We start from the raw sequence: 27,592 nt of genomic DNA, 5'->3' as shown, positions 1-27,592 counted from the left end.
TTGTGAAGTTGACATTTTGTAGTAGACATCCACAATTTCACTACAGCTTTATACTGTTCATCTGCTAAATAGTCAATTTAAATTTCTTGATCATATTTTGTTTGGTTGAAATAGGACATCAAAGCTGGAATTAAATATGAAGAGGACATCTATTTCAGGAACTAGCAGCCAAAGACGAATGAGCTATGTTAGTGGTTTCAACCCAAACAGAGTTGGATCATTGAGTCGAAGAAGCATACTGATGGCTTCTGATGGCAAAACCATGGATAAGGGGTCTCTCATAGGGAGTAGGCATACCATTCAGGTAATGAACTTTTCAATACCAAATATTTCTAATTATGTTTAATTGTTAATCTTAAAAGTTGTCTGGAAAGAAGCTTGGGTGGATTGCAGAGGGAAAAGAGGGCAGTGTGACAGGGTAACTCTGACTCTGAATGTGACAAGGGTAAGCTTTCTAGGAAAAGGGGAAGCCAGTGCAGATATTCCAGAAAGTGAGAAAACCCGTTGGAAAAGATGGATGATGATCAGTGTTTAAAAAGTGACCCTCAAAGGAACAAAGTATCTGTGCCCTTTTTGCTTCTTTACGATATACTGAGGAAGGCTGAGATTTTCCCTCTCCTTTATTTTCTAACTTACAGAGTTTCTGCCTTGTCTTCCCTGTTTTTTTCTAGGTGACACTTTGGAGGATTCCTTGGAAGTCCGGAGAACTAGTGTAGGAGATTCCCTTGCTCTTAAGGATCAGGAATGTTTAATCTTTAACAAAAGATCTTTTATCCCAAAAGGACATCAGTCATATATGTTAAATTGATTTTAAAAAATAGTGATTAAAATAAATTTCTTTTGCAGGTGCACAGGTTTCACTGGTACTTTTGATGTCATAAGATAGCTAGTTCTCCGTGCCCATGGAGTCTTGGGGAAAAAACAGGGTAGATGAGACCACCATTTTTGCTTTTGAAAAAACAAGGAGAATTCCCCCCCCTTAATCTTATGCATTCATCCATCATAAAGAAAAAGAGAAATATTTTTTCTGTCACCTCTTATATAGCAAATATTTGCTACATCTAGCATATCTATACTTGCTTGCCTTGATTTGGTTGTAGGATGAAACAAACCGCTACATGCTCAAGGAAAGCTTGATTCCAGATCAAATAAATGAAAGATAACTTTTATAAATTCAGCATGTTATATTAATATCCAACTAAGGTTTTGCATGCAGACTGATAAGAATTGTCAATCTAGGCTAAAGCATATTATATACATGCATTTCTCTGTTAGTGCAGGGTTCTTACATGGATCTAATCCATTTCATTAGCCCCGAATGTGACACTAAGGCTGTGCATAGGACACTGTGCATGGGAATTACTTTTACCCTTAGAGAATGTCAGGTTCCAGTTCTGTTAATATGCCATCTTTCACAAACATTTAAGAATTGTTCTCCTAATTAAACAAACAAAAAGTGGAGAAAACGTTCTTTTGAAAAAACATTTTTTTTTTGATTTTGTAATAATAATGCTTTGAATTACTATAGAGCAGGGGTCGGCAACGTTCGGCATGCGGCTCGCCAGGGTAAGCACCCTAGCGGGCCGGGCCAGTTTATTTACCTGTTGACGCAGCAGGTTTGGCCGATCAGGGCCCCCACTGGCCGCGGTTCGCCGTCCCGGGCCAATGGGGGCGGCGGGAAGCGGCATGGGCTGAGGGATGTGCTGGCCGCGGCTTCCCGCCGCCCCCATTGGCCCGGGACGGCGAACCACGGCCAGTGGGGGCCGCGATCGGCCGAACCTGCCGCATCAGCAGGTAAATAAACTGGCCCGGCCCGCTAGGTTGCTTACTCTGGCGAGCCGCATGCCGAACGTTGCCAACCCCAGCTATAAAGCTTTTATCCAGTATTGCCAAGGCACTTTACAAATCGTAATTGCCTCATAGCACTCAACGTGGGGAGGTATTATCTCCTTTTTATAAATGGGAGGCTAGAGTAGGGAGATTTAACTGACTTACAGGGGTACGCAATAACTCCTTAAATAGCCAAGGAATACATATATTTATAGAGCAGTGAAATTTACTTTTTCCATTACTGGCTTGTGTTGATTTGAAAAATCAGCCATTTAGAGCAACAGTTTTCTTCTTAAGTTGAAAATAACCTGTGTTTAAATCCATGAGATATGTTGACAGGAGCATTTGTATTTGTTTAGCTGACATAGAGAAGAAATTCCAATATAAAGTATCAAGAAAATTCTGTTTAGAAACCTTACAATCCACTTACAGTATATTTTCTTGCAGAAGAAAGATTTTTTTTAGGGGAGGGACTAATAAAATTGCATAATAATTTCATAATATTAGCACTGTGAACCAGCTAGCCTCTGATTTATACCAGATTTTGCCAGAATTTAGGTCCGCTAGATTTCTTCATCAGGACGGTTACTATAAAGCCGCACAGCCTGAAAAGTCAGCAGTGGTGATCAGGGAGAAAGTGTGTCTCAAGTAGCTGGTGTCTGTAGTTTCTCAGCATATTCCTGAAACAGCCTCTACTGGCAGAGTTCCTAAGAAGCTCTTGGCAGAAACTAAAGATGTCCTCTCATAGTTGAACCCCTTGAGGGAGAGTGTCAGTACAAACAACATCTACCCTCTCAATGTATGCTGGCACAGAGAGGTTTCATTGCTCCTCCCTACGTTAACAACTAGGGTGAATGTTCCTGTACCTTCTAATACTAATAAAGTTAAATGTTGCATAGCTGCATTTGTAGCTCAAACGTTTGTCTTTTTCACCAACAGAAGTTGTTCCAATAAGAGATATTAACCTCACACACCTTGCATAGCTACATATCATTTTCATTTGTTTAGAGAACACAAGATAATTTTTATTATTGTTATTTAAATATTCAGGTATTTGATGAGCAAGGGAAGGATGTAACACCTCGGCCACTCTATCATCCAGAACCAAGTGCTTCGCTACACAGACAAAGCAAAATCTTATCAACGCAGGATTTCTCTGGGGCCACTGGATCTGATTTTCTGTCTTCCTTATCCATGCATCAGACATCTGGAGTTAATGCTAGTTTAGTAGGTCCATTCTCAAGGTAGGTTGTTGCATTCCTTGGGTCAAATCCTGGCCCATGCTATACAGGATTCCAGAATGGCCATGTATGTAAGCTTCAGAAGTGCTAGTACCAGGAATAATTGGAGCCCGGGGTTCCAGTCCCTCCTCAAATTATTTTAAGGCCCCTCCAATCTCCTTGGCATTTCCTGTCAGCTAGCTTAGGTGGATCCCTGCTCAGCATGCTGGCTTTTGTGGATCCCAGTCTTAGGCACCTAACTCTCCCTATGTATCGTACAGGGAGCCTATGTGCTTAATTCAGGGCCGTGGATTCCACTAAGCGGAAAGGGACCTAAAGTTAGGTGTTGCAACACTGAGGCTCAGTCCAGTCCACTTTGTGTGTCTAGCCCTCAGTTGCCATTGCAGTACTGCATAAACTTAAGGGTTTGCATTTTAAATTTTGGGAATAATAACCAATAGAATGGAATCTATCTATAATTTGTCAGTCACACCTTCCTTAGCCTATTTTCCTACGCTGCATTATATTCTTATATAGTTTTAGACACACACCTTTTGAGGAAAAGGAAAAATACTAAGAAAACTGTTATACACAAGTATGTTTTAAAAAAACCTTCATCACAACCACTCCTTACACATAGATTATCACTGTTAAGGCAAAATGAAAAAACACAATGAAACAATTAAGTGTATATGATTTTCAAGATATTTTCTTATATATTTCAAAGAAATTTCAAAGGATTGATAGTGAAAAGTGCTGAAGACTCTCACCTGACAGTGGTGGGCTCATAGCATCACACAGCAACATCGCTCGCCCTTACGGCTAGTAAAAAGTGGGAGGGCATAGCCCTCCCCTTTTTAAAAGGTGGGGGGAGCATGGCTCCCTGGCCCCCTCCTGTTCCGGCATCCCTGCTCCACACTTCGCAGCCAGCCTTGCCGCTCTAACTGCACCATTGGCTGTGTGGCCTGGAGATTGGATGAGGCTGGGGTTCAAGAGGTCAGGGATCTAGTCCTGGTGTCACTGTAGGTGAGTCCCTTGGCTTCTCGGAGTTCAACATCCCCAGCTGTGAAATGGCAATAACCACTGTGCTTTGAGATCACTGCCTTACGCGTGCTGTGGTGAATGGATCCCAGACCTTATTAAATTCTTCCCCATCATCTTTTCAGTACCATAGGATACTCTCTCAGATGAAGTCTTAATTTATTAACTCTTTTAAACAAATTCATTATTTTCTTTCCAGTGTCTTTCTAGGATTTCTCTTGCGACACAAGCATTTTCTGTATGCACAATCACTATGTAATGTGACTTGGCTATCCTACTACCAGTAATTCATTATTTTTGTATTATTTTGAATATTGCCATATCTGGACTTTATTTCTGTATATTTCTTTGTTATTAAAGGACATATGGAAGTAGCAGTATTTCTAAATCATCATCTACAACTGAGTCTATGGCAGATGAAATAGTAGAGCCTGGTTCTAGACGAGACACAGCTATTAGCTTATCTGGTAAAGAAAATGTGCTTTTGTAATTACAGAGATTCATACTGTTGGCTTTGAAGCATGATTCTGGGAGACCCTGAAGTCGGTAGAAATTGAGGGGTGCTGAGCACCCCTCGAGGAACTCAGTGCCCCACAGTATGTGACTCCAAGTCAATACTATTATTTTTTACAGTTAAGTTTTCCTCTTTTGATCTTAGAACAGAAAAATATTTTCATTTTCACATTATATAATTTGACAGATGTACAAGTGAGGCGAGATGAGATAAAAGAACAACTGACAAAAGAAGACATTGATAAGAGAGTGGATATTTACCTCACGGAGACAGAAACTATCTGGCTATTGGACATGCCAACTGTCATGATGTCTGTAGAATCTGAAGATGCTGAAAAAGTGCAGTATGTATATTTACAATTTCACACACACTTCGGTATCCCGAGCCACAATATGTTCAATGCCCTCAATTTCCATTGACTTCAGAGAGTTGAAAGGGCTCATGAACATACAGGATCAAGGTCTTTACTACCTATATTTCACAAGTTGACTTTTGTCTAAATGCCATACTGTACTCGCTTCCATCTCTAAACATGACAAGCTAGTCTCCTTTACGTTGTCTTGCTGACTGAATTTTAGACCTTTCACCTACTGGGGCAGATAAAGCAGTTAGTGAAAAGCAGGGGTGGGTAGTATCCTAGTGACAACAAAACCCATTACTAAAATGAATGTTTTATTTTAAAAAATCATTTCCCTTTACCCAAGTAAAAAGGCTTTCAAAAACAAATGTCAATCTTTAATTATTTACCATCAGTTGGAGCCCCATTATCATGCCAGGAGGAAGAACAGGAGCAGTTTTTATTGCTTAAAATGCATTTATTATGTAGCAGTGCTATGTAAACATAGGAAAATCAGACTTTTAAATCAAACATTAAAGGGACACACTCAGATAAACATTATATGGTATTAGTAACACAGAAAAGGATGTTTGTTTTCTTAAAAAACAAACCTACCAACAACCTGTAGAAAGGATTTAGAGCCTCATTCTGCAAATACTTGCATTTAAGGCAGTTATTCATTGTAGTAAATGCTGTGCTTGGTAGTACGTTTGTGGGAGGATCAGGTTCTAGATGGCTAGAGAGCCTACAGGAGTTAGGTTTTGATACAGAAAAACTGTTCTGGGATTTCTGGTTTATTTACAGCAGTTCAGGTTTACTAAAAAACAACACTACCCCACCCCCCAAGTTTGGTAAAAGACTCTGGATGTATGCTTTCCATGTAGCTTTTCAGTCAGTAATTCCTAAACAAATGTATAAACCAACAAACTAGATAATCTTTATGTTTCCCTGAGGCTGCTGTCTCTTTCTACTACTAAAGTAACCCAATCCCTTTTTAAAGTGTAGAGCCTAAATAGGCTCCGCTGCACCTACTTAATTCCCACTTTGGCATTTTAGGCTAAATTCACAAAGATACGTAGGTGCCTAAACCCCAGACTTAGGTGCCTAAATTTGGGGGTTTACAAACACCAGCCATTCCCTGTAGGTGCCTAAACGAACTTGGCACCTACATTTTCAGAATTAACATTTCCTCTGCCTAAATGTCTGCCTCTGGGTATGCACACTGCTGCCTCAGTGTAGGTGTCCAGGTGCTTATCTCCCACTTAAGCCCCAGAGTGATTCACCAAACCAGGGAAGATAGGCTTACCTTTATTGCCTGCGAGGCCCTACCTGGTAGGCATGCTCAGAGACTGACTGCAAGATTGCGTCCCATTCAAAATCTGGCCAAAGGAGAAGCAGGTGGTGATAGTGCTACCCATTATACATGTTTTAGCAACCCAATGGTTAGAGCACTCATCTGTGATGTGGGAGACCTGGGTTCAACTCCCTTTCTGCCTGATGGGGGAGAAAGAATTTGAAGAGGAATCTCCCACTCCTCAGGGGGAGGGTGACCTAACTGTTGGTAGATTCAGGCTTAGTATAATCCACTTCTGCCTTTTGAGTATTAAAACTGAAAGAACTAAAAAAAGACATTTCCTCTTCACTATTTCTGCAGTTATTAGAGACTAGACAATATAGATTAATCACTTTCACTTTTGTATTTAGGCAGCATCTAGTTAGTTTCACTCTGTAGTAGAGATGGGCCAGAGCTACAAATTTCAGAACTGTATCTGAATTTCCCCAAAGTTCAAGGATGTTTAGATCTGGTGTTTTGGCTCAGGCCCATCTCTATAATACTTTTCTGATCTAAACAGTGTGGCAAAGTTGGGGTAGCAACCACTGCAAGGGAATATTTGGAGCCAAATAAAACCTTTTTAATTGAAACAGGCAGAAGCAGTAGACATTAGTTGAAAACACCATGTCCTGTTCAATGTGTAGTTTTAATATGGATAGATTTGGTTTTTTTTAACATGTATGTAATTTTTCAAAGGGAACGGAACAAGGATTATATTGAGCTTTGTAAAAATAGAGTTGGTAATGATCGCTTTGTGGAAAGGATGATGCAAACGCTTAATGGAGCACCAAAGAATAAAGAAGTGCAATGTGAGAAAATCCTCATGGAGGATAAAGGTAAATTATCATTCAAAAAAGTGATAAATATAGCAAATGTTGCTTAAGAGCCCTTTCCCATTAAACATTTTGTACATTTGCTAATTGTTATTATTGTGACTTATTAGTGATTAAACTTAGATTATTCATTACTTATGAAACATATTCAGGAGAACACTAAAATTAAAGAAAGACCACGCGACTTGGTCGAGGCTACTTTTGTGCAGGTGTATAAGCAGGCTAACGAAGAGTTCAGGAAGTAGACCTGGGTGGGAGATGGTTTTCCTGTCCTGCCAAAATTTTTGTGATTTCAATAATTTTTCTTACCCCAAATTGGGATGAAAATTTAAAGTCTCAAATTTTTGCAGTCTGAAAATCTGAAAAGAAAATTTGGTTTGGGTCCATCAAAATGTTTTGAAGGGTTGTTTCAAACTGGAAAACTGAAATTTTTTGTTTAGAAAATGTCAAAGTGGAATGTTTTGACACTTCCTAAACCTCACAAATATTCTTTGCAATGAGAAATTTCTCAATTTCTCTATCCTGCAGAAAGTTTTAGTTCAGTCAAATAAGCATTTTTTCCATAAAAATGTTTTGTCAAAAAGTTCCTGAGCAGCTCTATCAGGGAGTCCTTTCCCTGCTTATACACCCATGCAGCAGCCAGCCAGAACGTTAGTGTTTGCATTTCTTGAGCATAAGATGAAGGTATGGTAGAGTGGCCTGAAGTATTCTGCATCCCAACAGAGATGTGGCAGCAGGAGATGAGATAGCAGCATCAGCAGGGCCCCTGCCTCACTTCTACACCTACTACTCCTAGCGTTTAGAAACTGGTCCAGGGAGCAGCACATTCATCCATTGAAAGGATATAGTAGTTGCTCCTGCTAAGAGCTCTCCCCCTTTGTATTCTGTCCGTCTCAGCACCACAGAGGCAGAGTACTTCTGGCAAGGCAAAACTATCTAAAACTCAAACTAAACATCTTTTTGAGATTTGAAAATGCTGTTCCTTTTTTGTCCTTAACTTTTCCAGTGGCTCTGGTTTCAGCTCTAGGCGAAGATAGCACAGTATGGTAGCATGGAGAAGCTCTTTCACAGGATTTCAAATCTCAGTCAAACCAGGAAGTCCTGGCAAACATAGGAGAAGACTGTCTTACAAGACTTCTGCCTCAGTTTTCTAGACAAATTTGGACAAGTGTGCAGGCGTTTAGATGTTTATCCAAATTTCATCACCCACTTATGGCATTTTCTTTATGAAGAAGGCAAAAGAATGGCTGTGGGGAATGGTGCTCTACATCTTATTTCTTTGATTTATTTAATGTATATAAACTACATGTAAAAGGATAGTATTGTAGAAAAAGTAGAGAGGACATATAGATGTTCACATATATGTGTATAGATTAGATACAGAAATGAACTAGCAGTATATTCTCCACATTATATGCATCTGTAATTCTGATTATTCTACATTCCAATTAGTTGATGTTTTGTAAAGTTGAATACATAAAGACTTATGGGTATATAAATGCTAAGTATTATTATTAAAGTTTCTTAATAGGAGATGGACACACACACTGATGGGAGACCCCACACACAGTCGACGTTAGTACACCCACGACAGCCCCACAGTTGCTGTTGTTGCAAACTTGTCTGACACTGTTTCTGTACCATTTTACCAAAGAGATTTGGCATCTCCTATAAAAAGTCTAATATTTCCCTGCATTTTAGTGCTTTACAGTAAATGTTTAGAAGCACAATACAGTAGAACCTCAGTTATGAGCACCTCAGGAATGGAGGTTGTTCGTAACTCTGAACAAAACATTATGGTTGTTCTTTCGAAAGTTTTACAGCTGAACACTGACTTAATACAGCTTTGAAACTACTATGCAGAAGAAAAGTGCTGCTTTTCCTTTATTTTTTAGTAGTTTACATTTAACACAGTACTGTACTGTATTTGCTTTTTTTTTGGTCTTTGCTGCTGCCTGACTGCATATTTCCGGTTCCAAATGAGGTGTGTGGTTGACTGGTCAGTTCATAACTTACTGTGCTATGGTATTGTGTAATTCATTTTTAGGGATAATGGCCACTTCTTGGGACTTGTATGATTCCTTTAATGCCTTGGAAACAACACTTACATCTTCAATAACGGAAAGAAGTAGCAGACCAACAAGTGTGAGTAGCAGTAAATCTAATGTGACCAAAGACCGTGAACGAACCATGTCTACGACTTCTACAGATAGAGGTAATTTTTCTTTCTAGGTTTAAATTTCTAGTGTTTTTCTCCTTATAAAGTTGTGATTATCTGTATTTTTATAAAAATTATACTGAGAACATGTTCAAACTGCACAATTTAGCATTCAAAGTTAAAGTAAAAAAATAACAGGGTTAAGGTGGCATACAAAACCTTAACTCTGTCCCCTTTTGTGTAAGAACTATGATAGAGTTTTATTACATCGTCACTACCACACCTAAAAAAATACAATATTATATTACACGTTTCTCTGCAACCTTAGCTACGCATTGTAGAATCATATACTTCAGGATGGTACACATGGGTATGGGCAAACAGGGTCACATACTATTTCTCAGACAATACTGTACAATTTTTATAACCCTCAGCAATTATTGACCATAAATTCCTATGCTCACTTTTACCAGACATAAAGGCTATAATGTATATTACAAGAAATAGGCTGCAGTCTTGCAGTTCATCCAGGTCCTCAGTTAACAAAACAAACCCAACCAGATTGGACAGCATTTGTCCTTCCCTTGAGTCTTGGACATCCATCAAAGCCTTCTAACCGTTTTTTTTCCCAGCTGAGACCCAGATAGGACTCTCTTAGAAGCCTGTCGTGGCTGTTCCTTTAATCAACCCCAGAGATGTTGCTACTGAATGATGTGAAACACTTTCCTCTGTGGGGTATGCTCAGTATGCTGCCTCCAAAGCACTCTTAACCCATCCCTCTCATGGCCTGGTGCAGCTTTACAGGCCGAATCATAAGACTGTCACCTTATTTAAAGGGACACTTGTCAGAATAAAAACAATAGCTGTCAAATCAAATTTCCTTTATTAGAGTTTTAATATTACCTTAGAATATTAAAACTGGAAAACAAACTAAAAAAAATCATGGTACTTTCCACCATGTATGCAGTTTACTTTTGCTCATCACTCAGCATGGACAATGGAAATGGATAGTCACCTTCACTTGTATTTATGGTTATATTCTAATTGGTTTTATGTCCTGGGCCTCATGTTGCAATGTTTGAGTTTAAATTTAAGTTTAAACAAACAAACAAACAAACAAACAAACAAACAGTTTCTTTTTAAAACATGTGGGAAAAAATCTTAAAGTTAGTTTGTTTTTCTCTTTTAAACAAAAATGCCACCCACGCACATCAATGGGTGTGGGGAACTCATGGGGTCAGCGGTGAAAGGGGGATGGCCTAGTAGCAAGAGAGGGAGACACTTGCCAAGAGATAATAGGTAGTTCCTTCCCCTTGGGAATCTCTAGCACGCATTGGCCAGAGAGAGAGAGAGAGAGAGGGGCTGATTGGCCAGCATTCCCCAGCTCCAAGAATTTAGCCAGTGCAGGGACCATGTGGAGCCTCTTGTGGCTCCATTCCAGCAGCCCACCCTACTCACCCAAACGAGGAATGGGAACCTAGCCTGATAGAGGCTGCTGGTCTATCCCATCACCTGTTTAACTTGTATATCCTAAATGAGAACTTAGTTAAGTTCTGCCCTTTAGATACCTGCACATGGGTCCCATTATCTGGGATGCACACAGACACTAGGGCAGAATTTAGCCCTAAGAGATTGTAGTGTAGACACTTCGTATTACATGGCTACTTGATAGAGTTTTGGAAATACAAAGAAAACAAAACTAAAGAACTAAAAAAAAGCTAATAGTGGAGATATTTATTGAGGACAAGATTTTCTGGGTTTTTTTTTCTTCTTTTGCCTGTGAAATATATTGGATTATCCAGCTAAACCTGCCTTTTTCAATATTATCTGTTGGTTTTTCAGAGAGCATAACCTCAAGTTCTATAATCGATTTGGAAAGTGTTATTCTTGCCAGAATCCACGAAGAAGAGGAAGACCATTCTGAAGCGATATTAAAATCAGAAAAATTTCAGCAGGATTTATTTTTTATGGAAAGGGTTCTAATGGAGAATGTTTTTCAGCCCAAACTTGCAGCTTATCGGCAACTTCCTGTTCTTATAGGTATACTTTTCATCAGATAAGTCATTCTCAATATGAAGGAGCCTATTTTGCATGCTAACAAATATACCAAGTAAAGATGCCCCTACTCTGAAGTCTTGGCAGAGGAACCAATTCTGTTAAATAAAGACAAAGGTTGGGGAAGGATTTGCAAAACCCAAACTGGGGTTGTTCAGTACTATGCTCCATCTTACCAACCCCCCCCAAAAATATACACAGAGCTTTGTGGAAGGTTTGGATAAATGGTTCTTGAGCTGGCTCATCTCCACTATTAACAGCAGTAAACTGAGACTGGTTTCCACAGTATTTATCAAACTAGTTTTTACATTGTATCTTGAGCTTCCAGAAACAATATGGCTTCATGGACAGAGCACTGGGCTGGGACTCAAAAGACCAGGGATCTATTCCTAGCTCTGCCACTAGCCTGCTGGGTGACTGCAGGCCAATCATTTCCCCACCCTGTGGTTTGGCTTATCCCCATTTGATAGATGGGAACAATGATACTGACCTCCTCTGTAAAGCACTTTGAGGTCTACTACTGAAAAGTGCTAGATATGATTGGTTAGTATGTTTTCTTGGTATTACAGCTCTTCACTAGAAACACAATCTTTCAGCTCAGCTCAGATTAAAATTCAGGCCAGACTGGCAGTAAAAGTTTAATCATCTGATGGCTGTTCAGTGCCTATGCAAAATGAGAAGGTGGAGTCACTGCAGATCATAAGTGGCACTTATTGGACTACCGTTGGCAATCTTCAATAAAGAAGCCAAGAACTGACGGGGGACAGACTGAACTACCATCTTACCCTTAGGGGAGGTCCAGTTAAAATAGGGATTAAAAACATATGAAGTGAGGCCTATGTTATACCTGTTCACCAGACAGAGGGCTTCAAGTTTCGCAAGCTGTCAATCCAACACTGACCACAAGCAATACATTCAATTTTTTAGGGAGGAGAGGGGGGAAACCCACCACCACACACACCCTGCATTTTAAAGGGCTTGCAGACTTAGCTTTTGCCCCACTTATCCCCACATCAAAAATTTCAAATATTGCATCCTCTAATAGCGTAAATTCCAGAGAGGTATTTGCTCTTGTTTGATGCTTTAAAAATCAGGAAAGTAGATAAGGGAAAGATTTTCAGAATCTCAGATGGGAGTTAGGTGCCAGTTCCTATTTGAAAGTCTACAGTGGATCCATATTACTTCACAAGAATAACCTGACAGCCCTTCCAGATTTGCAAATTTTGTTAACTGGCAACTAAGCAGAAAAAAAAATCCCCTAACAAATGAAATATAAGTATACTTTGCACATTTATATTGACAAATGCAATTTTACTGTAATTATAACATTTCATAGTAACTATTAAATGTGCTATGGTGACAATTTTCAAACCTGGATCCATAAAATTTGGCATCAATGTTGAAAAATTTACAACTTAGATTAACCAGTAAATAGGAGGAAACTTTCCTTGGGGGGAGGGTAGGTTAACCTATAACTACCTCCTGCAGGGTTCTTGAACCCTCCTATGAAACATCCAGTACTGGACACAGTTGGTGATGGGACATTGGACTATCTGGATCGCTAGTCTGATCCAGAATGCTAGTTCCTATGATCCTACAAAAATGTTGGCCAAATTTTGAAAAATTAGTTCTCTGAATCTTCATTACAGTGCTCTGCTATGAAATCTTTGCTGAGAAGTGGGATGAGATCACTGTGTTTCTGGTCAGAATTAGCTTAGTGGAGTACTACTACAATTCTACTGTATTTGTTGCATTTAGAACCAGTTCTTACATCTGATGCTGGCAAAGAGGAAGGAGAAACAGAAGAAGCAGAAGAGGAGGAGGAGGAAGGGGGTGAGGAAGAGGAAGAGGAGGAAGAGCAAAAGGAGACAGTAGTTAGTTCATCAATTTTGTTAGATCTAAGTGAAGCACCAGAAGAAATCTTACCGCCCAGTCTGGAACGACTGTGGTCTTATACATGTGAATGGACTAATGGCCACAATGTGAGCAGCATGGCTTGGAACAAGTTAAACCCAGTGAGTTACCAAATTTATTCTTCTAACCTTTTTTGTAGAATTGGATGAGTAATTGTCAAGGTAAAATACTAGCTTGGGAGTAGGGTTTCAGATGCTGGGTAGATGTGTGACAGGGAGGGATTCATCCCTGAGGTCAGACAGGTGGTGGCTGCTTCCTGCAGTCTGTATCTTTCTCTGCCATATGCTGATTTAGCCGCATTGATCCACTCTTTCATGATCTTCAGGATAGATAATTGCACCTCACCATTCCTAAGAATGAGCAAATCTACCTTGGAGATCTTCAGTTGGTTCAGTATGCAGTAGCTTACCTTCTCAGCAGCACTGGTCTCAAAGGGCGCTTAACCAGGATGTTCAGATAACTACACTGGTTATAGAATTTTGGGTCAAATTAAAAATCTCTGCACTAATCTTTAAGACCGTTCATGGCATTGATTAAAGATGGTATAGGGACCACCTCTTGCTCTGTGACAATGATCTCCCTAGATCACTGCATTTCTCAGGAATGAGGACACCAACAACCTTGAGAGTAAGACTCATGAGAATGGCAGGCACAGCTTTCAGATGATAGAACTCACTTCCTGTGGAGGTCAGAATGACCTCAGAGCACTCTACTGTCAGAGCAGTATACATCTCACTTCTCTGATTTAGCTTTCCCATGGTGACAACAAAAATAACAATGTAGGGGAAGAAGGTAAAAATGGGGGAGGAGGAATATAAAAACAATCAGACTGCCTCAGGGGAAAAAGGGCGGAAATATGGCCACGTATAAAGTTTTTTGGGCCAGATCCTCAGATGTAAATTGATATAAATCTGTTGGCCTGTTGGGTACTGATCCATATGTTTATACTGACTAGCCACAAACTAAGAATTGTAAGACCATTAGATGCTTATTTTCAAAATGCTCATTTCACACAAAAAAAGATTGTTTTGTGTAGAGGAATACAATTTAAAGGAGTTGAAGAGTAAGGTCCTCGCTGCCAAGTTTCTTGCTTGTTACTAATAAGCCACAAGGTGTAAGGAGCAGTGGCAATGATAAAAATATTATTTGTCTTCCCTCCTTGAAATATTAAGCCCTGGAAACATTTACCAGATTGTATCAAATACTGCACATTAACATAAGTTTATAAAACACTTTATATACATCTATATAAAATGGACAGATTTTTATAGGGGCCTCCCTTTTTTGTGGGCACAATTTGTGCTCACTAAAATTGCACTTGCAATTAATTTTCATTCATGCATAATGAGTAGTGCCTTGCACTTACTACATTAGAATTTGACGCTCAGAGTAATCTTATTTACTTTAATTACCTTACTTTACTTATCTGACTACATTACTGAGACTGTGTACTCTGTACTTGGAACTAAGTTATCTAAGTAGAAGGATTTGCGCACTTAACTGCTGGCAGAAAGTTGCCACTTAAAATTCTAGCTTTAAATTTCTGCTTTAATTGAAGTATATCCACCAATCTGTACTTTTGGGTTTTAGGATCTTTTGGCTGTTGGTTATGGGCAGTTTGGTTTTCAAGAACAGAAGAAAGGCTTGGCTTGCTGCTGGTCACTCAAGAACCCTATGGTAACACAAGTAGAGATAAAGCACAATTTATTTTAGTTCTTGTTACTTTAATAATTTTTTTTTGCTGTAATAATTTTGTATGATTTAATAGCAGATCATTGAGTTTCCTGTTGCTTGAGAAAGCAAGACATATAGCAGTAATGTTAATTTGTTGGCCCAGATTAAATCCCTGGAAAATGGATAATAATTAACAATTCTTCTTTTTTTTAAAATGTCTAAACTACCTTACTGCTGGTGAAAGATGCTAGAAAACACTGGAGACTAAAGCTCTCTTGTTCACAGGACAGTTACAGCAAAGGGAACAAGGGTACTGCACACTTCCTCCACAGTAGCCTGCCAATGTGCCTCAGATTTCACCTGGAGGAAGCATCTATAGAAAGTAGCTTAGCCTCTTTGCCCATTCATCCTCTCTACTGTGGTTTTGTAATATGGACATCTGTCCGCAGGGAACTGAACTCACGTCACAAAGACCATCAAACTGCTGGTTAGAACAGTCAATTTAAACCAACTTAGGCTATGTCTACATTGCACTTTCATCGTTAAACACTCCCCGCCACCCGCCCCAAAAAGGACAAAAGTTTTAATGACAAAAACCGCTGGTGTGGACAGTGTTTTGTTGACAGGAGACACTCTCCCACCGACGTAGCTACCACCCCTCATTGGGAGTGGGTTTATTTTGTCATCAGAAGAGCTTTCTCCTGGCAACAAAGAGTAGCTACTCTATGTGCCTTCCAGTGGCAAGGCTTTAGCAGCATGGCTGTGCCGCTGTAAGCGGCACAGTCATAACCGTAGACTGGGCAACCTAAGAATGAAAAGCTCTGTATCTGGTTTCCAATCCCCTAGCCAAGATTGTGAATTAATCAGGTTAGCTATTACCTGGATTAGTTCCAGGTGTGTCGTTCCTCCTATAAAGATTTTCATACTGTGGGGAAAGCTCTTTTAAGCATTTCCAATATAAAACCAAAATTATTTACCTTGCATTTGTTTTCCCATAATCTTCCTACAGTTGCAAATTGAGGATATTTGTATTTTAAATTTAGGGTTTCCCTTTCCCAGTCCATCTTCTCGTCTGCAATAAATTTTGCGCTGTATGAAAAAAAGGAAGTATTTTAAATTTAATTTCAACATCTGCAGAATGTAACTTTTCATGATATTTTCAATAAACAGCAGATTTCAAAGATAACATTTAAAAATGTGATGTTTCTGTGAGAATAGTGACTGAATTAAAAAAAATGAAAATTGAGGGTTTTCTTTTAATATAGAATAATTTCCACTCAGAAATGTGAAAACTATCAATTTTTCACAAAAATCACATTTTCTGAAATCAAAACAAAATGCAGAAACCTCATCCTGAAGTTTTCAAACTTCACTGTAAATATTTCACACAGCCCCAGCCATGATGCAGATTTCCATGGAAACACTCTAATGTCACCAACTCAAATCTGAGTTCATTACCAAATCAAATAAAAAAGAAGATAACCTATCAGGGAAAATGCTCTTATTCAGATACTTGTGGGATGGGAGTAAAGAACAGACAATAACTGGCTACAGGGCCGTCCTTAACCATATGCAACCTATGCAGCTGCGTACGGCACCAGGAGATTTGGGGCAATTTGGTGCCCCAAATTTCCTGGTGCCCTACGCAGCTGCATGCTGCTCCAGCCTCCAGCCAGATCCCCCCGCTGGCTGAGCTGGCCAGGAAAGCTGCCCCTGCCCCAGCCCCGCCCCACTCCTGGCCCTTCCCACCCCTGCCCCACCCCTTCCCCTGTGCTACATACCTGGGGACTGCAGCAGGGGTCGGGCGCACCCTGCACTCACCGAGTGGCAGGAAGTAGAGCGACCCGGCCCCAACCAGCTCCACCGGCTTGTGCTGGAGGGCGATTTCCCACCTGCCCCCTACAGATGTTGGGCACTACCCCTCCCACCCACGGAGGCCTGGGGACCCCCCACGGAAGCCTGGAGACTGTTCCCCGCTCCTCCCACAGGGGGGCTGCATAGGGCACCACAATGTCTAAAGACAGCCCTGACTGGCTAGGCAACTGGATATTGCTGTAACTCGCTCTTCTTTCAATTTTGCTCCAATCTGAGGCGTTCCCTTCTCAATACGTGAGAGAGATGTACATAGATGTGCCTGGGTTCTTCCCAGCACTGCCACTTGTGCGCACCTGCTGTGTGACCTTGGACAAGTAACTTCATCTCTCTAGATCTGAATTTCCCCATCTGTAAAATCCGGACAGTAAGACGTAGGCCTTGTCTACGTTGCCCCACACTTGGATTACGGGGATGTGAATAGTAGAGTGTACTGAAGTGCTGCACTGTAATGCCCTTGCGTGGACACTGTGGGTGTGAACCAAAAGGTTCCTAGTTTGTGCTCGAAGAGGGCTATGTTAACAGGTCTACATTAATGAAATTTAGGAACCTTTTAGTTCGCACCTGGAATGTCCACACTGGGGAACTATAGTGCAGTATTTTGGTGCACACTCACCCCATAGTACAGACTGTAAGTCAGTATAGATATAGCCATACTTTCCTTTTTGACGCCATTTCAGATCTAGGATTGGAATAAAAGCAATGTGTTTTTATTATCATTGTATTATTTTCTTTAAAAGCTATGCTATTTCTTATACACTTGTCCATTTCTGCAAGCTTTTATATGACTAAAAGTTTGCAGGATCAGGACCTCGGGGTCTATAAATTATTCTAATTTCAGTATGTAATTGCTAGACAGTTCCTGGAAGAGAGGTTCTAAAATCCGGTATGCTTATATACTTACATCTTCAGGGACAAATCTTGCTTGCACACAAATATTATTGACTTCAGTGAGACTACCTTTGAGGGAGATGACCAAGATTTGGCCCTAAGTGTAGTAAGCTGGGCAGTGCAACTAAAAAAGGTGAAATGCCTGTAAAAATCAGATCTATATGATAGAAGACAATAACATTTGTATTGAAATGAATTGTTACATTCATTTACTATTCCCATAACATTTAATTTTCACTTCAAATGCACTTCAAACCCCAAGATCCAAATTGCACTATATAATGACTTGCCCCTATGTGTCTGTGACTATTAGCTCCTTTACAACTGATTATATAGAGAAATTTGAAGACACCCAAACTGTTGAGATAATTGCATCATATTAGATCAGGGGTGGGCAAACTACGTCCCGGGGGCCAAATCCGGCCATTCAGATGTTTGAATCCTGCCCTCGAACTCCTGCTGGGGAGCAGGGTCCAGGGCTTGCCCCACTCCGGCGCTCCAGCCGGGGAGCGGGGTCAGGGGTTGGCTCCGCTCCACATGGCTCCCGGAAGCAGCAGCATGTCCCCCCTCCAGGCTGTACGTGTAGGGGCAGCCAGGGGACTCTGCACGCTGCCCTCGCCCCAAGCATGGCTCCCGCAGCTCCCATTGGCCGGGAACCACAGCCAATGGGAGCTGCAGGGGCGGCACCTGCGGACAGGGCAACGCACAGAGCTGCCTGGGCATGCCTTTGCATAGGAGCCGGAGTGGGGACATGCTGCTGCTTCCAGGAGCTGCTTGAGGTAAGCACTGCCTGGAGCCTACACCTCTGTTCCCCCTCCCGGGCCCAACCCCCTGCTGCAGCCCTCCGAACCCCTTGGTCCCAACCTGGAGCACTCTCCTGCACCTCCAGCCTCTGATCCCCAGTCCCACCCCAGAGCCTGCACCCCCAGCCGGAGCCCTCACCCCCTCAACCACCTGCCCCAGCCCGAAGACCCCTCCTGTACCCTGAACTCCTCATTTCTGGCCCCATCCCAGAGCCCACTCCCCCAGCTGGAGCCCTCCCCGCCTCCCACACCCCAACCCCCAATTTCATAAGCATTTATGGCCCGCCATACAATTTCCATACCCAGATGTGGCCCTCCAGCCAAAAAGTTTGCCCACCCATGTACTAGATGGTTTTGTAAAGGTCTAAAATGATTTGGCTCAATATTTGCTTTACATTGTTGATTCTTGAAAATCTCATTTTTTAAACACAGTAAAAATGAATACTCACAATCAAATTCAAATAATGGTGCTGTTATAAACATTACTCAGGCTAAAGCCAAGGTTTTATAGGGAGTTAAGGAGTACAGAATCAGCCTCTAACTGGTGCCTTCCTCCCTCTAACGTTTTAGATGTTCTATCACATCAGAGTTTATGGTACCATGAAATTAACACAGTACAGATCAACGATATTCAAGTTACTTATATGGCTCCCATCTCTACATTAGCTGAGTGCCTAAGCATCAGAATTAAGAGCTGACATATATTGAAACATGCTTATTTTCAGACTAATACCCTGATGACAATGGTTAAATTCAATGGCTTCAGTAGAGTTGCATCTTCTTACAACACGGCCTAAATTTGGTCCATGTAGGCAATGCAATTCTTTAGTTGCAGTCTATAAAAGGTAAATTGCATGAACATAGCACTCTGGCTTAAACTACCTAAGTTACCTTACATTAGTTTACCTCCAACTAAACTTCTGCAGATTAGAAAAGCACATGAATAAAAAGCAGAGAAGATTAGATTTTAAATTGTGAGATGGGCAAAAATTAGAAGTGGTGGTTTGCTTTTTTTCAAATGTCAGGTTTAGGTTGTAGTGGGGATCTGGATCCTATCCCACTTTATCCAACCCTCCAAAGTTCAGGGAAATTGTAGTCACTTATACAGTTCACTTTAAACCCATCTCTAATTCAATTTACAATACAAAAGTCACATTTCTGCACAGCGCTCCTTTCAAATTTGACAACCGTAGCAGGAAATAATAGTCTCAGTTATTTAGAATATTGTTTTAAAGTTGAACCTGGTAAAGCATTTGTAGCGTTAGAAAAATAGTGGTTAGTCTAGCAATTAGCTAATAGAAGAATGAAATAAATGTGCTGTTTTCTTCTGTTCAGTGGCCAGAGCGTATTTATCAATGTGATCATGGTGTTACTGCACTGGATTTCTCTCTGGCAAACCCAAACCTTTTAGCAGTTGGAATGTACAGTGGCACAGTAGCCATCTATAATGTACAGACCCATAATACCACCGCACTTTTGGACAGCAGGTAAGATTACAAACTCCCCACCTTGTTGCACTTCTTTCATGTCTTGTTAGTTGTGGACATTCATTCCATTGCTAAAATTTAAATAAAGGAGTGAACAGTTGTGCTCTTGAAAAAGTGGATTCAGTGAAGGCAGGGAAGTGCTGCATAATTACCCCCTTCCCAGCTTTGCTAATGTGTCTCAATTCTGATTTGAAACACTTACACTGTACCCACCTACAATCCTGGGACTTACTTGAAAAGAAACTGTCAGGCATGAAGACTTTGATATATATAAATGTCCATGAAAGACTAGATTAGGCCAACCATGAAGCAGCACCAGTACAATGATTTGGATACCTAAAGAAAAGTGCTTCAGTCATTTAAACATTATTCTGTAATTAAATATGTAAAAATATTTTCTAAAATGTACTTTTAAAACAACTTTTCAAAACAATAGATTCATGTCTTAAAACTTTGACTTTTCATAAAATCATAGAAGATTAGGCTTGGAAGAGACCTCAGGAGGTCATCTAGTCCAACCCCCTGCTCAAAGCTGGATCAACACCAACTAAATCTTCCCACCCATAGCTTTGTTAAAAACCTCTAAGGATGGAGATTCCACCACCTCCCTAGATAACCCATTCCAGTGCTTCACCACCCTCCTAGTGAAATAGTGTTTCCTAATATCCAATCTAGACCTTCCCCACCTCCCGTGAAAATTAAAACAACACCTCCCATGAAAATTAAAATAACCAATTAACACATGCCCACACTCCAGAGTGTTTGTTCCTAAGTTATATACACACCAGTTTTGTTGCTTATGTAGTAATTTTTAAAAAATGCATTCTCCCTTATTTCTGTTAACTTATAGCTCTGTTTGTGCGTTCCTTTATTTCAGTGAATCTTTTGATAAGCATATAGGCCCTGTATGGCAGCTGAAGTGGATCGAACAGGACAGAGGCACAACGGGAGATGACAAAGGAGAGATATTAATCTCTATCTCAGCAGATGGCAGAATAACCAAGTGGCTTATACGCAAAGGACTAGGCTGCACTGGTAAGCCTATTCTCTCAGGACTTTCTACACTGGGCTATTGCACAATATCTTATTCCAGGCAATTTCCCTGTGTAAACAGCCCATAGATAAAACATTTCAGAATTGTTAAATATCTGAAGTACTTATGAGTTATTCAGAATGTTCTAATATGTCACTATCTCTTTCATGCAAAATTCATATTCCATGTACTGTCTCTTTGCATAGATCTGATGAAACTGAAGCGAACCGCAAGTGAAAGGAAAAAACTAACTGGTGAAAAAGAAAAGAAAAGTGAAGCTCTGATATCTCGACAGGCACCTGGAATGTGCTTTGACTTTCATCCAAGGGTAGGCTCAGGAAATCCATTGTGATTATTAATGTTTCAAATTCAGTTGGCTGAAATTTTATATATTAGAACAAAACATTATAGGTCAGATCCTCAGCTGGTGTACAGTGATGGAGCTATACCATCACAGCTGAAGATTTCACCTCATGTGTTTAAACAAGATTTCACCTCATGTGTTTACTACTAAGTTGTAGTAGTTTCCTGGATTCTGGAGACATAAGCTAGACCAGCCCTAACTGCTGCTCTAACTGTGAATATTCACATAAGAATGAATGAAAATTTCAAAAGAGAAGCTGTCTGGTGCCAGAAGATTAATACACTTGCCTTTTACTTTTAGCTGATTTTATTCAAGGTTGGTTTACGTCACCAGTGAAACACATTTGGAAATCTCTTTTTTCCCCAAGTGAATTTTTCCTGTCTCACAAGTTCACTGCATGGATCTCTGCATTGTAGGCACTCGCTAATGAAAGCCCCCAAACAGTTCAAAAATGGAGATCAGGATTCAGGTATAGGGGAGACTTGCACTGCAGATGCCCATGTTTCTCCAGCAGTAGCTATAGAATGCTTCTGATGTACATTAGCGTTAACAATATTCCCCAAAACTGATCAGAGAGAAAACCAGGCAAGCTAACCCCTATATTTTGTGAGTTTTACAGTTTTAATTACGTTGCTTTGATTGACTTTGGGCCTGATCCCAAGGGCAGCTGAACAAACACAGTTCTCATTGAAGTCAGTGGGAATTTGAGTGCTCAGCATCTCCCAGCAATTTCACAGCCTAAACTCCACACAGCTCTTTAAATATGCCAGGATAAATATCCTACAGGTTGAATCCCAGTTTAGAAATCTGGATTTTTGTTTCAGAATACTAATATATACCTGGCTGGGACAGAAGAAGGGCATATTCACAAATGTTCTTGTTCATATAATGAGCAGTTCCTAGAGACCTACCGAGCACATAAGGTAAGTAAAATAAATAACAGAAAAAGTGATTGGATCAGTTAGATCTCAGAAGAAATGTTTGATTACATGAAATCAGTTTATTTAATTTGTTATATTCAGTCGGCGACACACTTGCAACACAGATTTTAAAACCAAAGCCTCTTTTCTTAGCTTAGTAAGAAGGCTACAAGATATAAAGCATCAAAACTCTTTTGAAATTATGCTTTTCAATATATAGATTCTCTAAGGATTCCTAATCCTTTCTTAAAACTTTGCTGTAACTAATTTAAATGTAGTCCCGGCTTTATTTAAAATTAATAATCAGATGAGTGTTCTCATTGACCTGGAACTCATGGGTTAATATGGTGAAATGTCCACAAGAGCTTTAACAACCCCAATTGCTCTGCACCTCAGATTTGTCTCGTCCAGCAGATTGCACTCCCAAGAGTAGTTTTTTCTAACATTCTGACAGGGCACTGAATCAGTAGGAAAAACGAAACCCCTACTGAATCATCACCATCACCAACAAAATATTTTTGGTCTTAGAACATACAGCACATCCTGGGATCTTTGCTGTCCTAATACGCTGTGTATGACAGTGAAATAATAGTATTGTCAGTACTGAGGGGGGCAGATTGTCAAAGACACAAAGGGCAGTGAGGCACCCAGCTCGCACTTAAAATAATGGGGAGTTGGACGCCTAGTTTGCTTAAGCTATTTTGAAAATCCCAGCCTGCCAACTTTGGAGTAACATGCAATTCCCTTTTCCCCAACGTTAAGGGTCCTGTGTACAAGCTAGCATGGAATCCAGTCAGTGCTGACATCTTTTTAAGCTGCTCTGCGGACTGGAGTATTATTTTGTGGCACCAAGATTCAGTAAGGCCCATTTTAACTTTCAGTTCCACCACTAATGTTGTTCATGACATTATGTGGTCTCCAAAATCAGCCTTTGTATTTGCAGCAGTGAATGAAGGCAGAGTGGAAATCTGGGACATGAGTGTCAGCACGTAAGTAATAACTTTTCTTGGGGAGGATTCTGAAATAATAGAAAGACACACTAACTCTTATAAAATATTTAATTATGGTAGTGCCCAAAGGCCCCAGTTGGAATTGGTGCCTGACCATTATAATTACAAAGCATTTAGATGTAATACCATTGTATTGCATTCTAAAATGTTCACTGTTCAGGCAACAGATAGTATCTACTAAAGTGTTTAAAGACAATCCAGGGCTGGGGGCTGGATAGCTCAGGGAACTGGGCGCTGCTCTTTTGCCACAGGAGTCCTGGATTCTACCACTTCCATGAGTTTTTAAAAAACATCCTTGAGCTTTAACATTTTGGGACTTTTGCAACAGACACCAGTGGGGGTTGGGACACCTGCCCCGTCTTCTCCTCTCAGTTTTTGATGAAAAGTGAGTGTAAAAGGGTGTCAGATCAGAATTATCTACTCGCTTACACTGGTGATAGCACTGTACACCCACTTTGCCCTGTGTAAATGACTGTACCAAGTGCAATGCAGCAGAGAACTAGGTCCAGTGTATCATTCACTAAAAAGCAAATGATTTCTATTCTAAAAAATTGAAAATCTCCAGCTATTAGGCAGTAGAGCAGATGATTTTTCAGGTAGCCCGGATACCCTGGTTAGCGAGGGCTGGGATTTGAGTTGTATTTATCAGAGAACTAGCAAAATACACTTTCACCATTACTTAAAGTTTTAGATTTTAGTTTGCCCAGATAATAAAAGTGAAAAGTAAAGATTCAGCAATACTAGGATTAGCTGATTCCTGTACTAGTCCTCTAGACAAATGCCCCATTGATCTCATTTCTAGTAGATATTAACATCATCTCATTTTTTGGTTTCAGTTTGGACCCCCTGATTGTGACCTTTGCCAACCCAGGAGTGAAATTCACAACTGTGCTTTTTGCTAAAAACACAGACTGCATTCTAATAGGGGACAGTAATGGAACCGTCAGTGTGTATGAGCTGAGGAACATGACTGCTTCAGATAGTAATAAGGTATGATTGACAGGATAAGTGGGTTCATCCTAAGATGCCCGTATACTTATCTGCGTCCCTCTTCCTTCTTTAAGCATTTATCTTAAAGAATTAGGTTGAAAAAAGTTTAGCTAATAAAAGACGTTTTGTGTAACAACACATGGAATGTATGAATAGATTCAAAGCACACCTGTCTCCTGCTCTTATACATGCAGAAACACTAGGATTTCTGAACCAGAGGGATATATGAGGTCCAATTCAGGCTTTGGACTCCACTTGATTGAAAAGGCGGGGAACCACTGGGTACAATGTTTGGACTTTCTCCCAAAAGTTGCAGAGTTCACATATTCCACTGATTCTCTGTGGCCAGAGTCAAAGAAGGTTTTTTTTTTTCTTCTTCAGGATAGAGAAAGGAGTCAGAGGTGTGGTCTGCATGTTTTATCACACACACACACACACACACACACACACACACACACACACACACACACTCTTTATTCCTAGAGTGAGTAAATCTCCATGTCCAGCTGACTCTGCAGGGATTGCATGCACACTCCCAGCCATCCAGAATAAAGGCTCACATTAATGCTGTCATCTCCTTAGCAAACTCCCTAGCCTCTATTCACCAGCTAATACTGCGTACAGATGTGGTCTCCTCATCTAAAAATAATATACTGGCACTAGAAAAGGGCAACTAAGATGATTAGGGGTTTGGAATGGGTCCAGTATGAGGGGAGATTAAAGAGGCTAGGACTCTTCAGCTTGGAAAAGAGGAGACTAAGGGGGGATATGATAGAGGTATATAAAATCATGAGTGATGTGGAGAAAGTGGATAAGGAAAAGTTATTTACTTATTCCCATAATACAAGAACTAGGGGTCACCAAATGAAATTAATAGGCAGCAGGTTTAAAACAAATACAAGGAAGTTGTTCTTCACGCAGTGCACAGTCAACTTGTGGAACTCCTTACCTGAGGAGGTTGTGAAGGCTAGGACTATAACAGCATTTAAAAGAGAACTGGATAAATTCATGGTGGTTAAGTCCATTAATGGCTATTAGCCAGGATGGGTAAGGAATGGTGTCCCTAGCCTCTATTTGTCAGAGGATGGAGATGGATGGCAGGAGAGAGATCACTTGATCATTGCTTGTTGGTCCACTCCCTCTGGGGCACCTGGCATTGGCCACTGTCAGTAGACAGGATACTGGGCTAGATGGACCTTTGGTCTGACCCAGTATGGCCGTTCTTATGTTCTTATCTTTACTCTGGCAGAAAAATAATTGCCTTGCTCTTGCAAGGACTTTCCTGTCCCCAAATCCAGGTCTCTCCAGTTTCCTTGGATTAGTACTGAGTGAATCTCCCTACAGAACAGCTACTGTCGACTTCATGCTAACACAGGCAGCAATGTTCAAGTGAGATGCACCCAGAAGTGAATCTCTGCTGCTCACCCCGCTCCTATATTTTAACAGCCATATCTCTCCTGTGGGCAGAGGATGTGCTGATTAATTAAATCAAACAACCCTGGCTCCTTCATCCCTCCTAGAGCAGTCTGCAAATGTCTTGGGTATTCTAATAACTGGTGCATCCATGTTACAGTGGGGTCTGCATGTGCTCTGGCAGACTCATTACCTGGATCCCTGAACTATACTGTACTGCTTAAATCCGTTCATAGCTCTCCCACTGTCCATGCAACACTGGGCAAGTAAATTCATTGCTCTGTGCTTCAGTTTCCCAATTAGTAAAATAGGGTGATTACCCACCTTTGTAAAGCACACTGCTTTCAGTGTAAAACAGTATGTAAAGTAATATTGGGGGAGAGAAAATGCGAACCTTTCTGAGAGCCTCACTTGGAGAATTAAACAATAGCTCTTTATTATTATTTGTGTTACCATAGTGCCTAGGAGCCCTAATCATGGGCTCCTTCTTGTGCTAGGCACTACGCAAACAGAACAAAAAGATGTTCCTGCCCCAAAGAATGTAAGGAATAACTGTTACACTTAAAAAAATTATTACACAATCACCACTATAAGGTACAAAACTTCTCTAAATTTTTTAAGCACAGAAAATTCTGCAGTAAATTAAGGTGGAAAGATAGTCTTGTAGTTAAGGCATTGGGACAAGAGATCTGTGTTAAGTTACCATCTCTGACACAGATGTCCTGTGTGACCTTGGACAAGTCACTTAATTAGGCTGTGCGCCTCAGGTCCCTGTTTGTAAAATGCGGATACTATTTCTCTTTGTCTGTTTTGCTTATTTCTTGTGTTAGCTCTTTGGACAAGTGTGTCCTTCTAGGGTTATATACAGTGCCGAGCACAGTGGACTCCGCTCACTCGAAGCATGGTGTACATTGCCCTACTGAACAGGCACCACCTTGCAGGCTAGCCTCTTTTTATAAAGAAGAATAAGTTAATGCCGTCAAGTATGATGTTGCAAATGCACACTACACAGTCCTACCTGCCATGAAATCGCTTTAAACTACCACACCCGTTATTTCCAAAGGTGCTATTTAGGAAACAGTAGGTCTGTAAAAGGAAGCAACTAGCATCATTAATTTAGCCATTTACTTCTCCCTTCTTCTTGATATCCATTATGTGGATACCATTAATCTAAGACTAAGTGGGGCTTTTTAGATCACTTCTTTTCTTAAGCACAATTACAATGCAAAACAGTATCTTTTTTCTTCTTTTACAGGTGGATGCTTTACATGACATAATTGGCTCTGCTCTAGCCAGTTAACACTAGTTTACTGATAATACTTCTCAGTCAGTAAACAAAGGAAAAGACAACAAATAATGATGTCCTATGTGTCTGTATATCCTGAAGCCGGTCATTTAATTATGCAGAAAAAAATCACCATAAAATGCTATATTGTATTAAATAAAGTATAACAATTTTTCCATCATTAAATGTATCTGGAATCAAACTGAATGCCCTGAATTTTCCTCTGGAAATGCCCATCATTGCACACAAATTAAGTATAAGTTATGCTTCCAGTATATTTTCCTGTATCAATGCACAAGTCAATTGCATAAATCAAACAAAACATCCTGTCCTCCTTCATTACCCATATGGATCCCCAGAGTTCTCAGTAAAGTTCCAAGTAAAGAGAGGGCTGGAAACTTGAGTCACAATGGCAGAAAACTAAGTTCATAACAGACAATTTGAAACACACAGAATTTCTCCAAGCATATGTGGAGGTGCTATTGCAGTCCAAGAGATCATTCCTCTACATATGACATTGCATTATAATTATGGTTGAGGGGTGAAATCTTGGCCCCACTGAAGTCAATGGCAAAAATCCCATAGACTTCACCAGTGCCAAGATTTCACCCTTAA

The 27,592-nt window shown here is 40.4% G+C and overlaps 1 protein-coding gene across 10 annotated transcripts in view; it reads left to right on the top strand.

The window, feature by feature from the left end:
• The window catches only part of DNAI4 (dynein axonemal intermediate chain 4), a 30,096-nt gene extending 2,917 nt beyond the window's left edge, over window positions 1-27,179 (top strand). For 3 of the 10 annotated variants that reach the window (XM_008166649.4, XM_008166650.4, XM_024103847.3), the window contains exons 2-17: window positions 115-304; window positions 2,881-3,074; window positions 4,452-4,558; window positions 4,792-4,948; window positions 6,972-7,111; window positions 9,156-9,323; window positions 11,109-11,306; window positions 13,080-13,336; window positions 14,826-14,912; window positions 19,811-19,962; window positions 20,840-20,997; window positions 21,202-21,323; window positions 22,184-22,282; window positions 23,042-23,268; window positions 24,126-24,279; window positions 26,948-27,179. In XM_008166649.4, coding sequence (XP_008164871.2) covers window positions 115-304; window positions 2,881-3,074; window positions 4,452-4,558; window positions 4,792-4,948; window positions 6,972-7,111; window positions 9,156-9,323; window positions 11,109-11,306; window positions 13,080-13,336; window positions 14,826-14,912; window positions 19,811-19,962; window positions 20,840-20,997; window positions 21,202-21,323; window positions 22,184-22,282; window positions 23,042-23,268; window positions 24,126-24,279; window positions 26,948-26,992 — 2,455 coding nt within the window. In that variant the 3' untranslated portion in view covers window positions 26,993-27,179. Of the gene's footprint in view, window positions 1-114; window positions 305-2,880; window positions 3,075-4,451; window positions 4,559-4,791; window positions 4,949-6,971; window positions 7,112-9,155; window positions 9,324-11,108; window positions 11,307-13,079; window positions 13,337-14,825; window positions 14,913-19,810; window positions 19,963-20,839; window positions 20,998-21,201; window positions 21,324-22,183; window positions 22,283-23,041; window positions 23,269-24,125; window positions 24,280-24,473; window positions 24,681-26,947 lie in introns of those variants that run through there. The other 7 variants (XR_010589637.1, XR_010589635.1, XR_010589636.1 and 4 more) reach the window with 7 other exon arrangements.
• The last annotated feature ends 413 nt before the right edge of the window (window positions 27,180-27,592 follow it).

This window comes from Chrysemys picta, chromosome 8 (genome assembly GCF_011386835.1).
Source record: "Chrysemys picta bellii isolate R12L10 chromosome 8, ASM1138683v2, whole genome shotgun sequence".
NCBI classification, from domain to species: domain Eukaryota; kingdom Metazoa; phylum Chordata; order Testudines; family Emydidae; genus Chrysemys; species Chrysemys picta.
The sequence above is the reverse complement of the archived record's forward strand: the minus strand, read 5'-3'. Positions and strand labels throughout refer to the sequence as shown.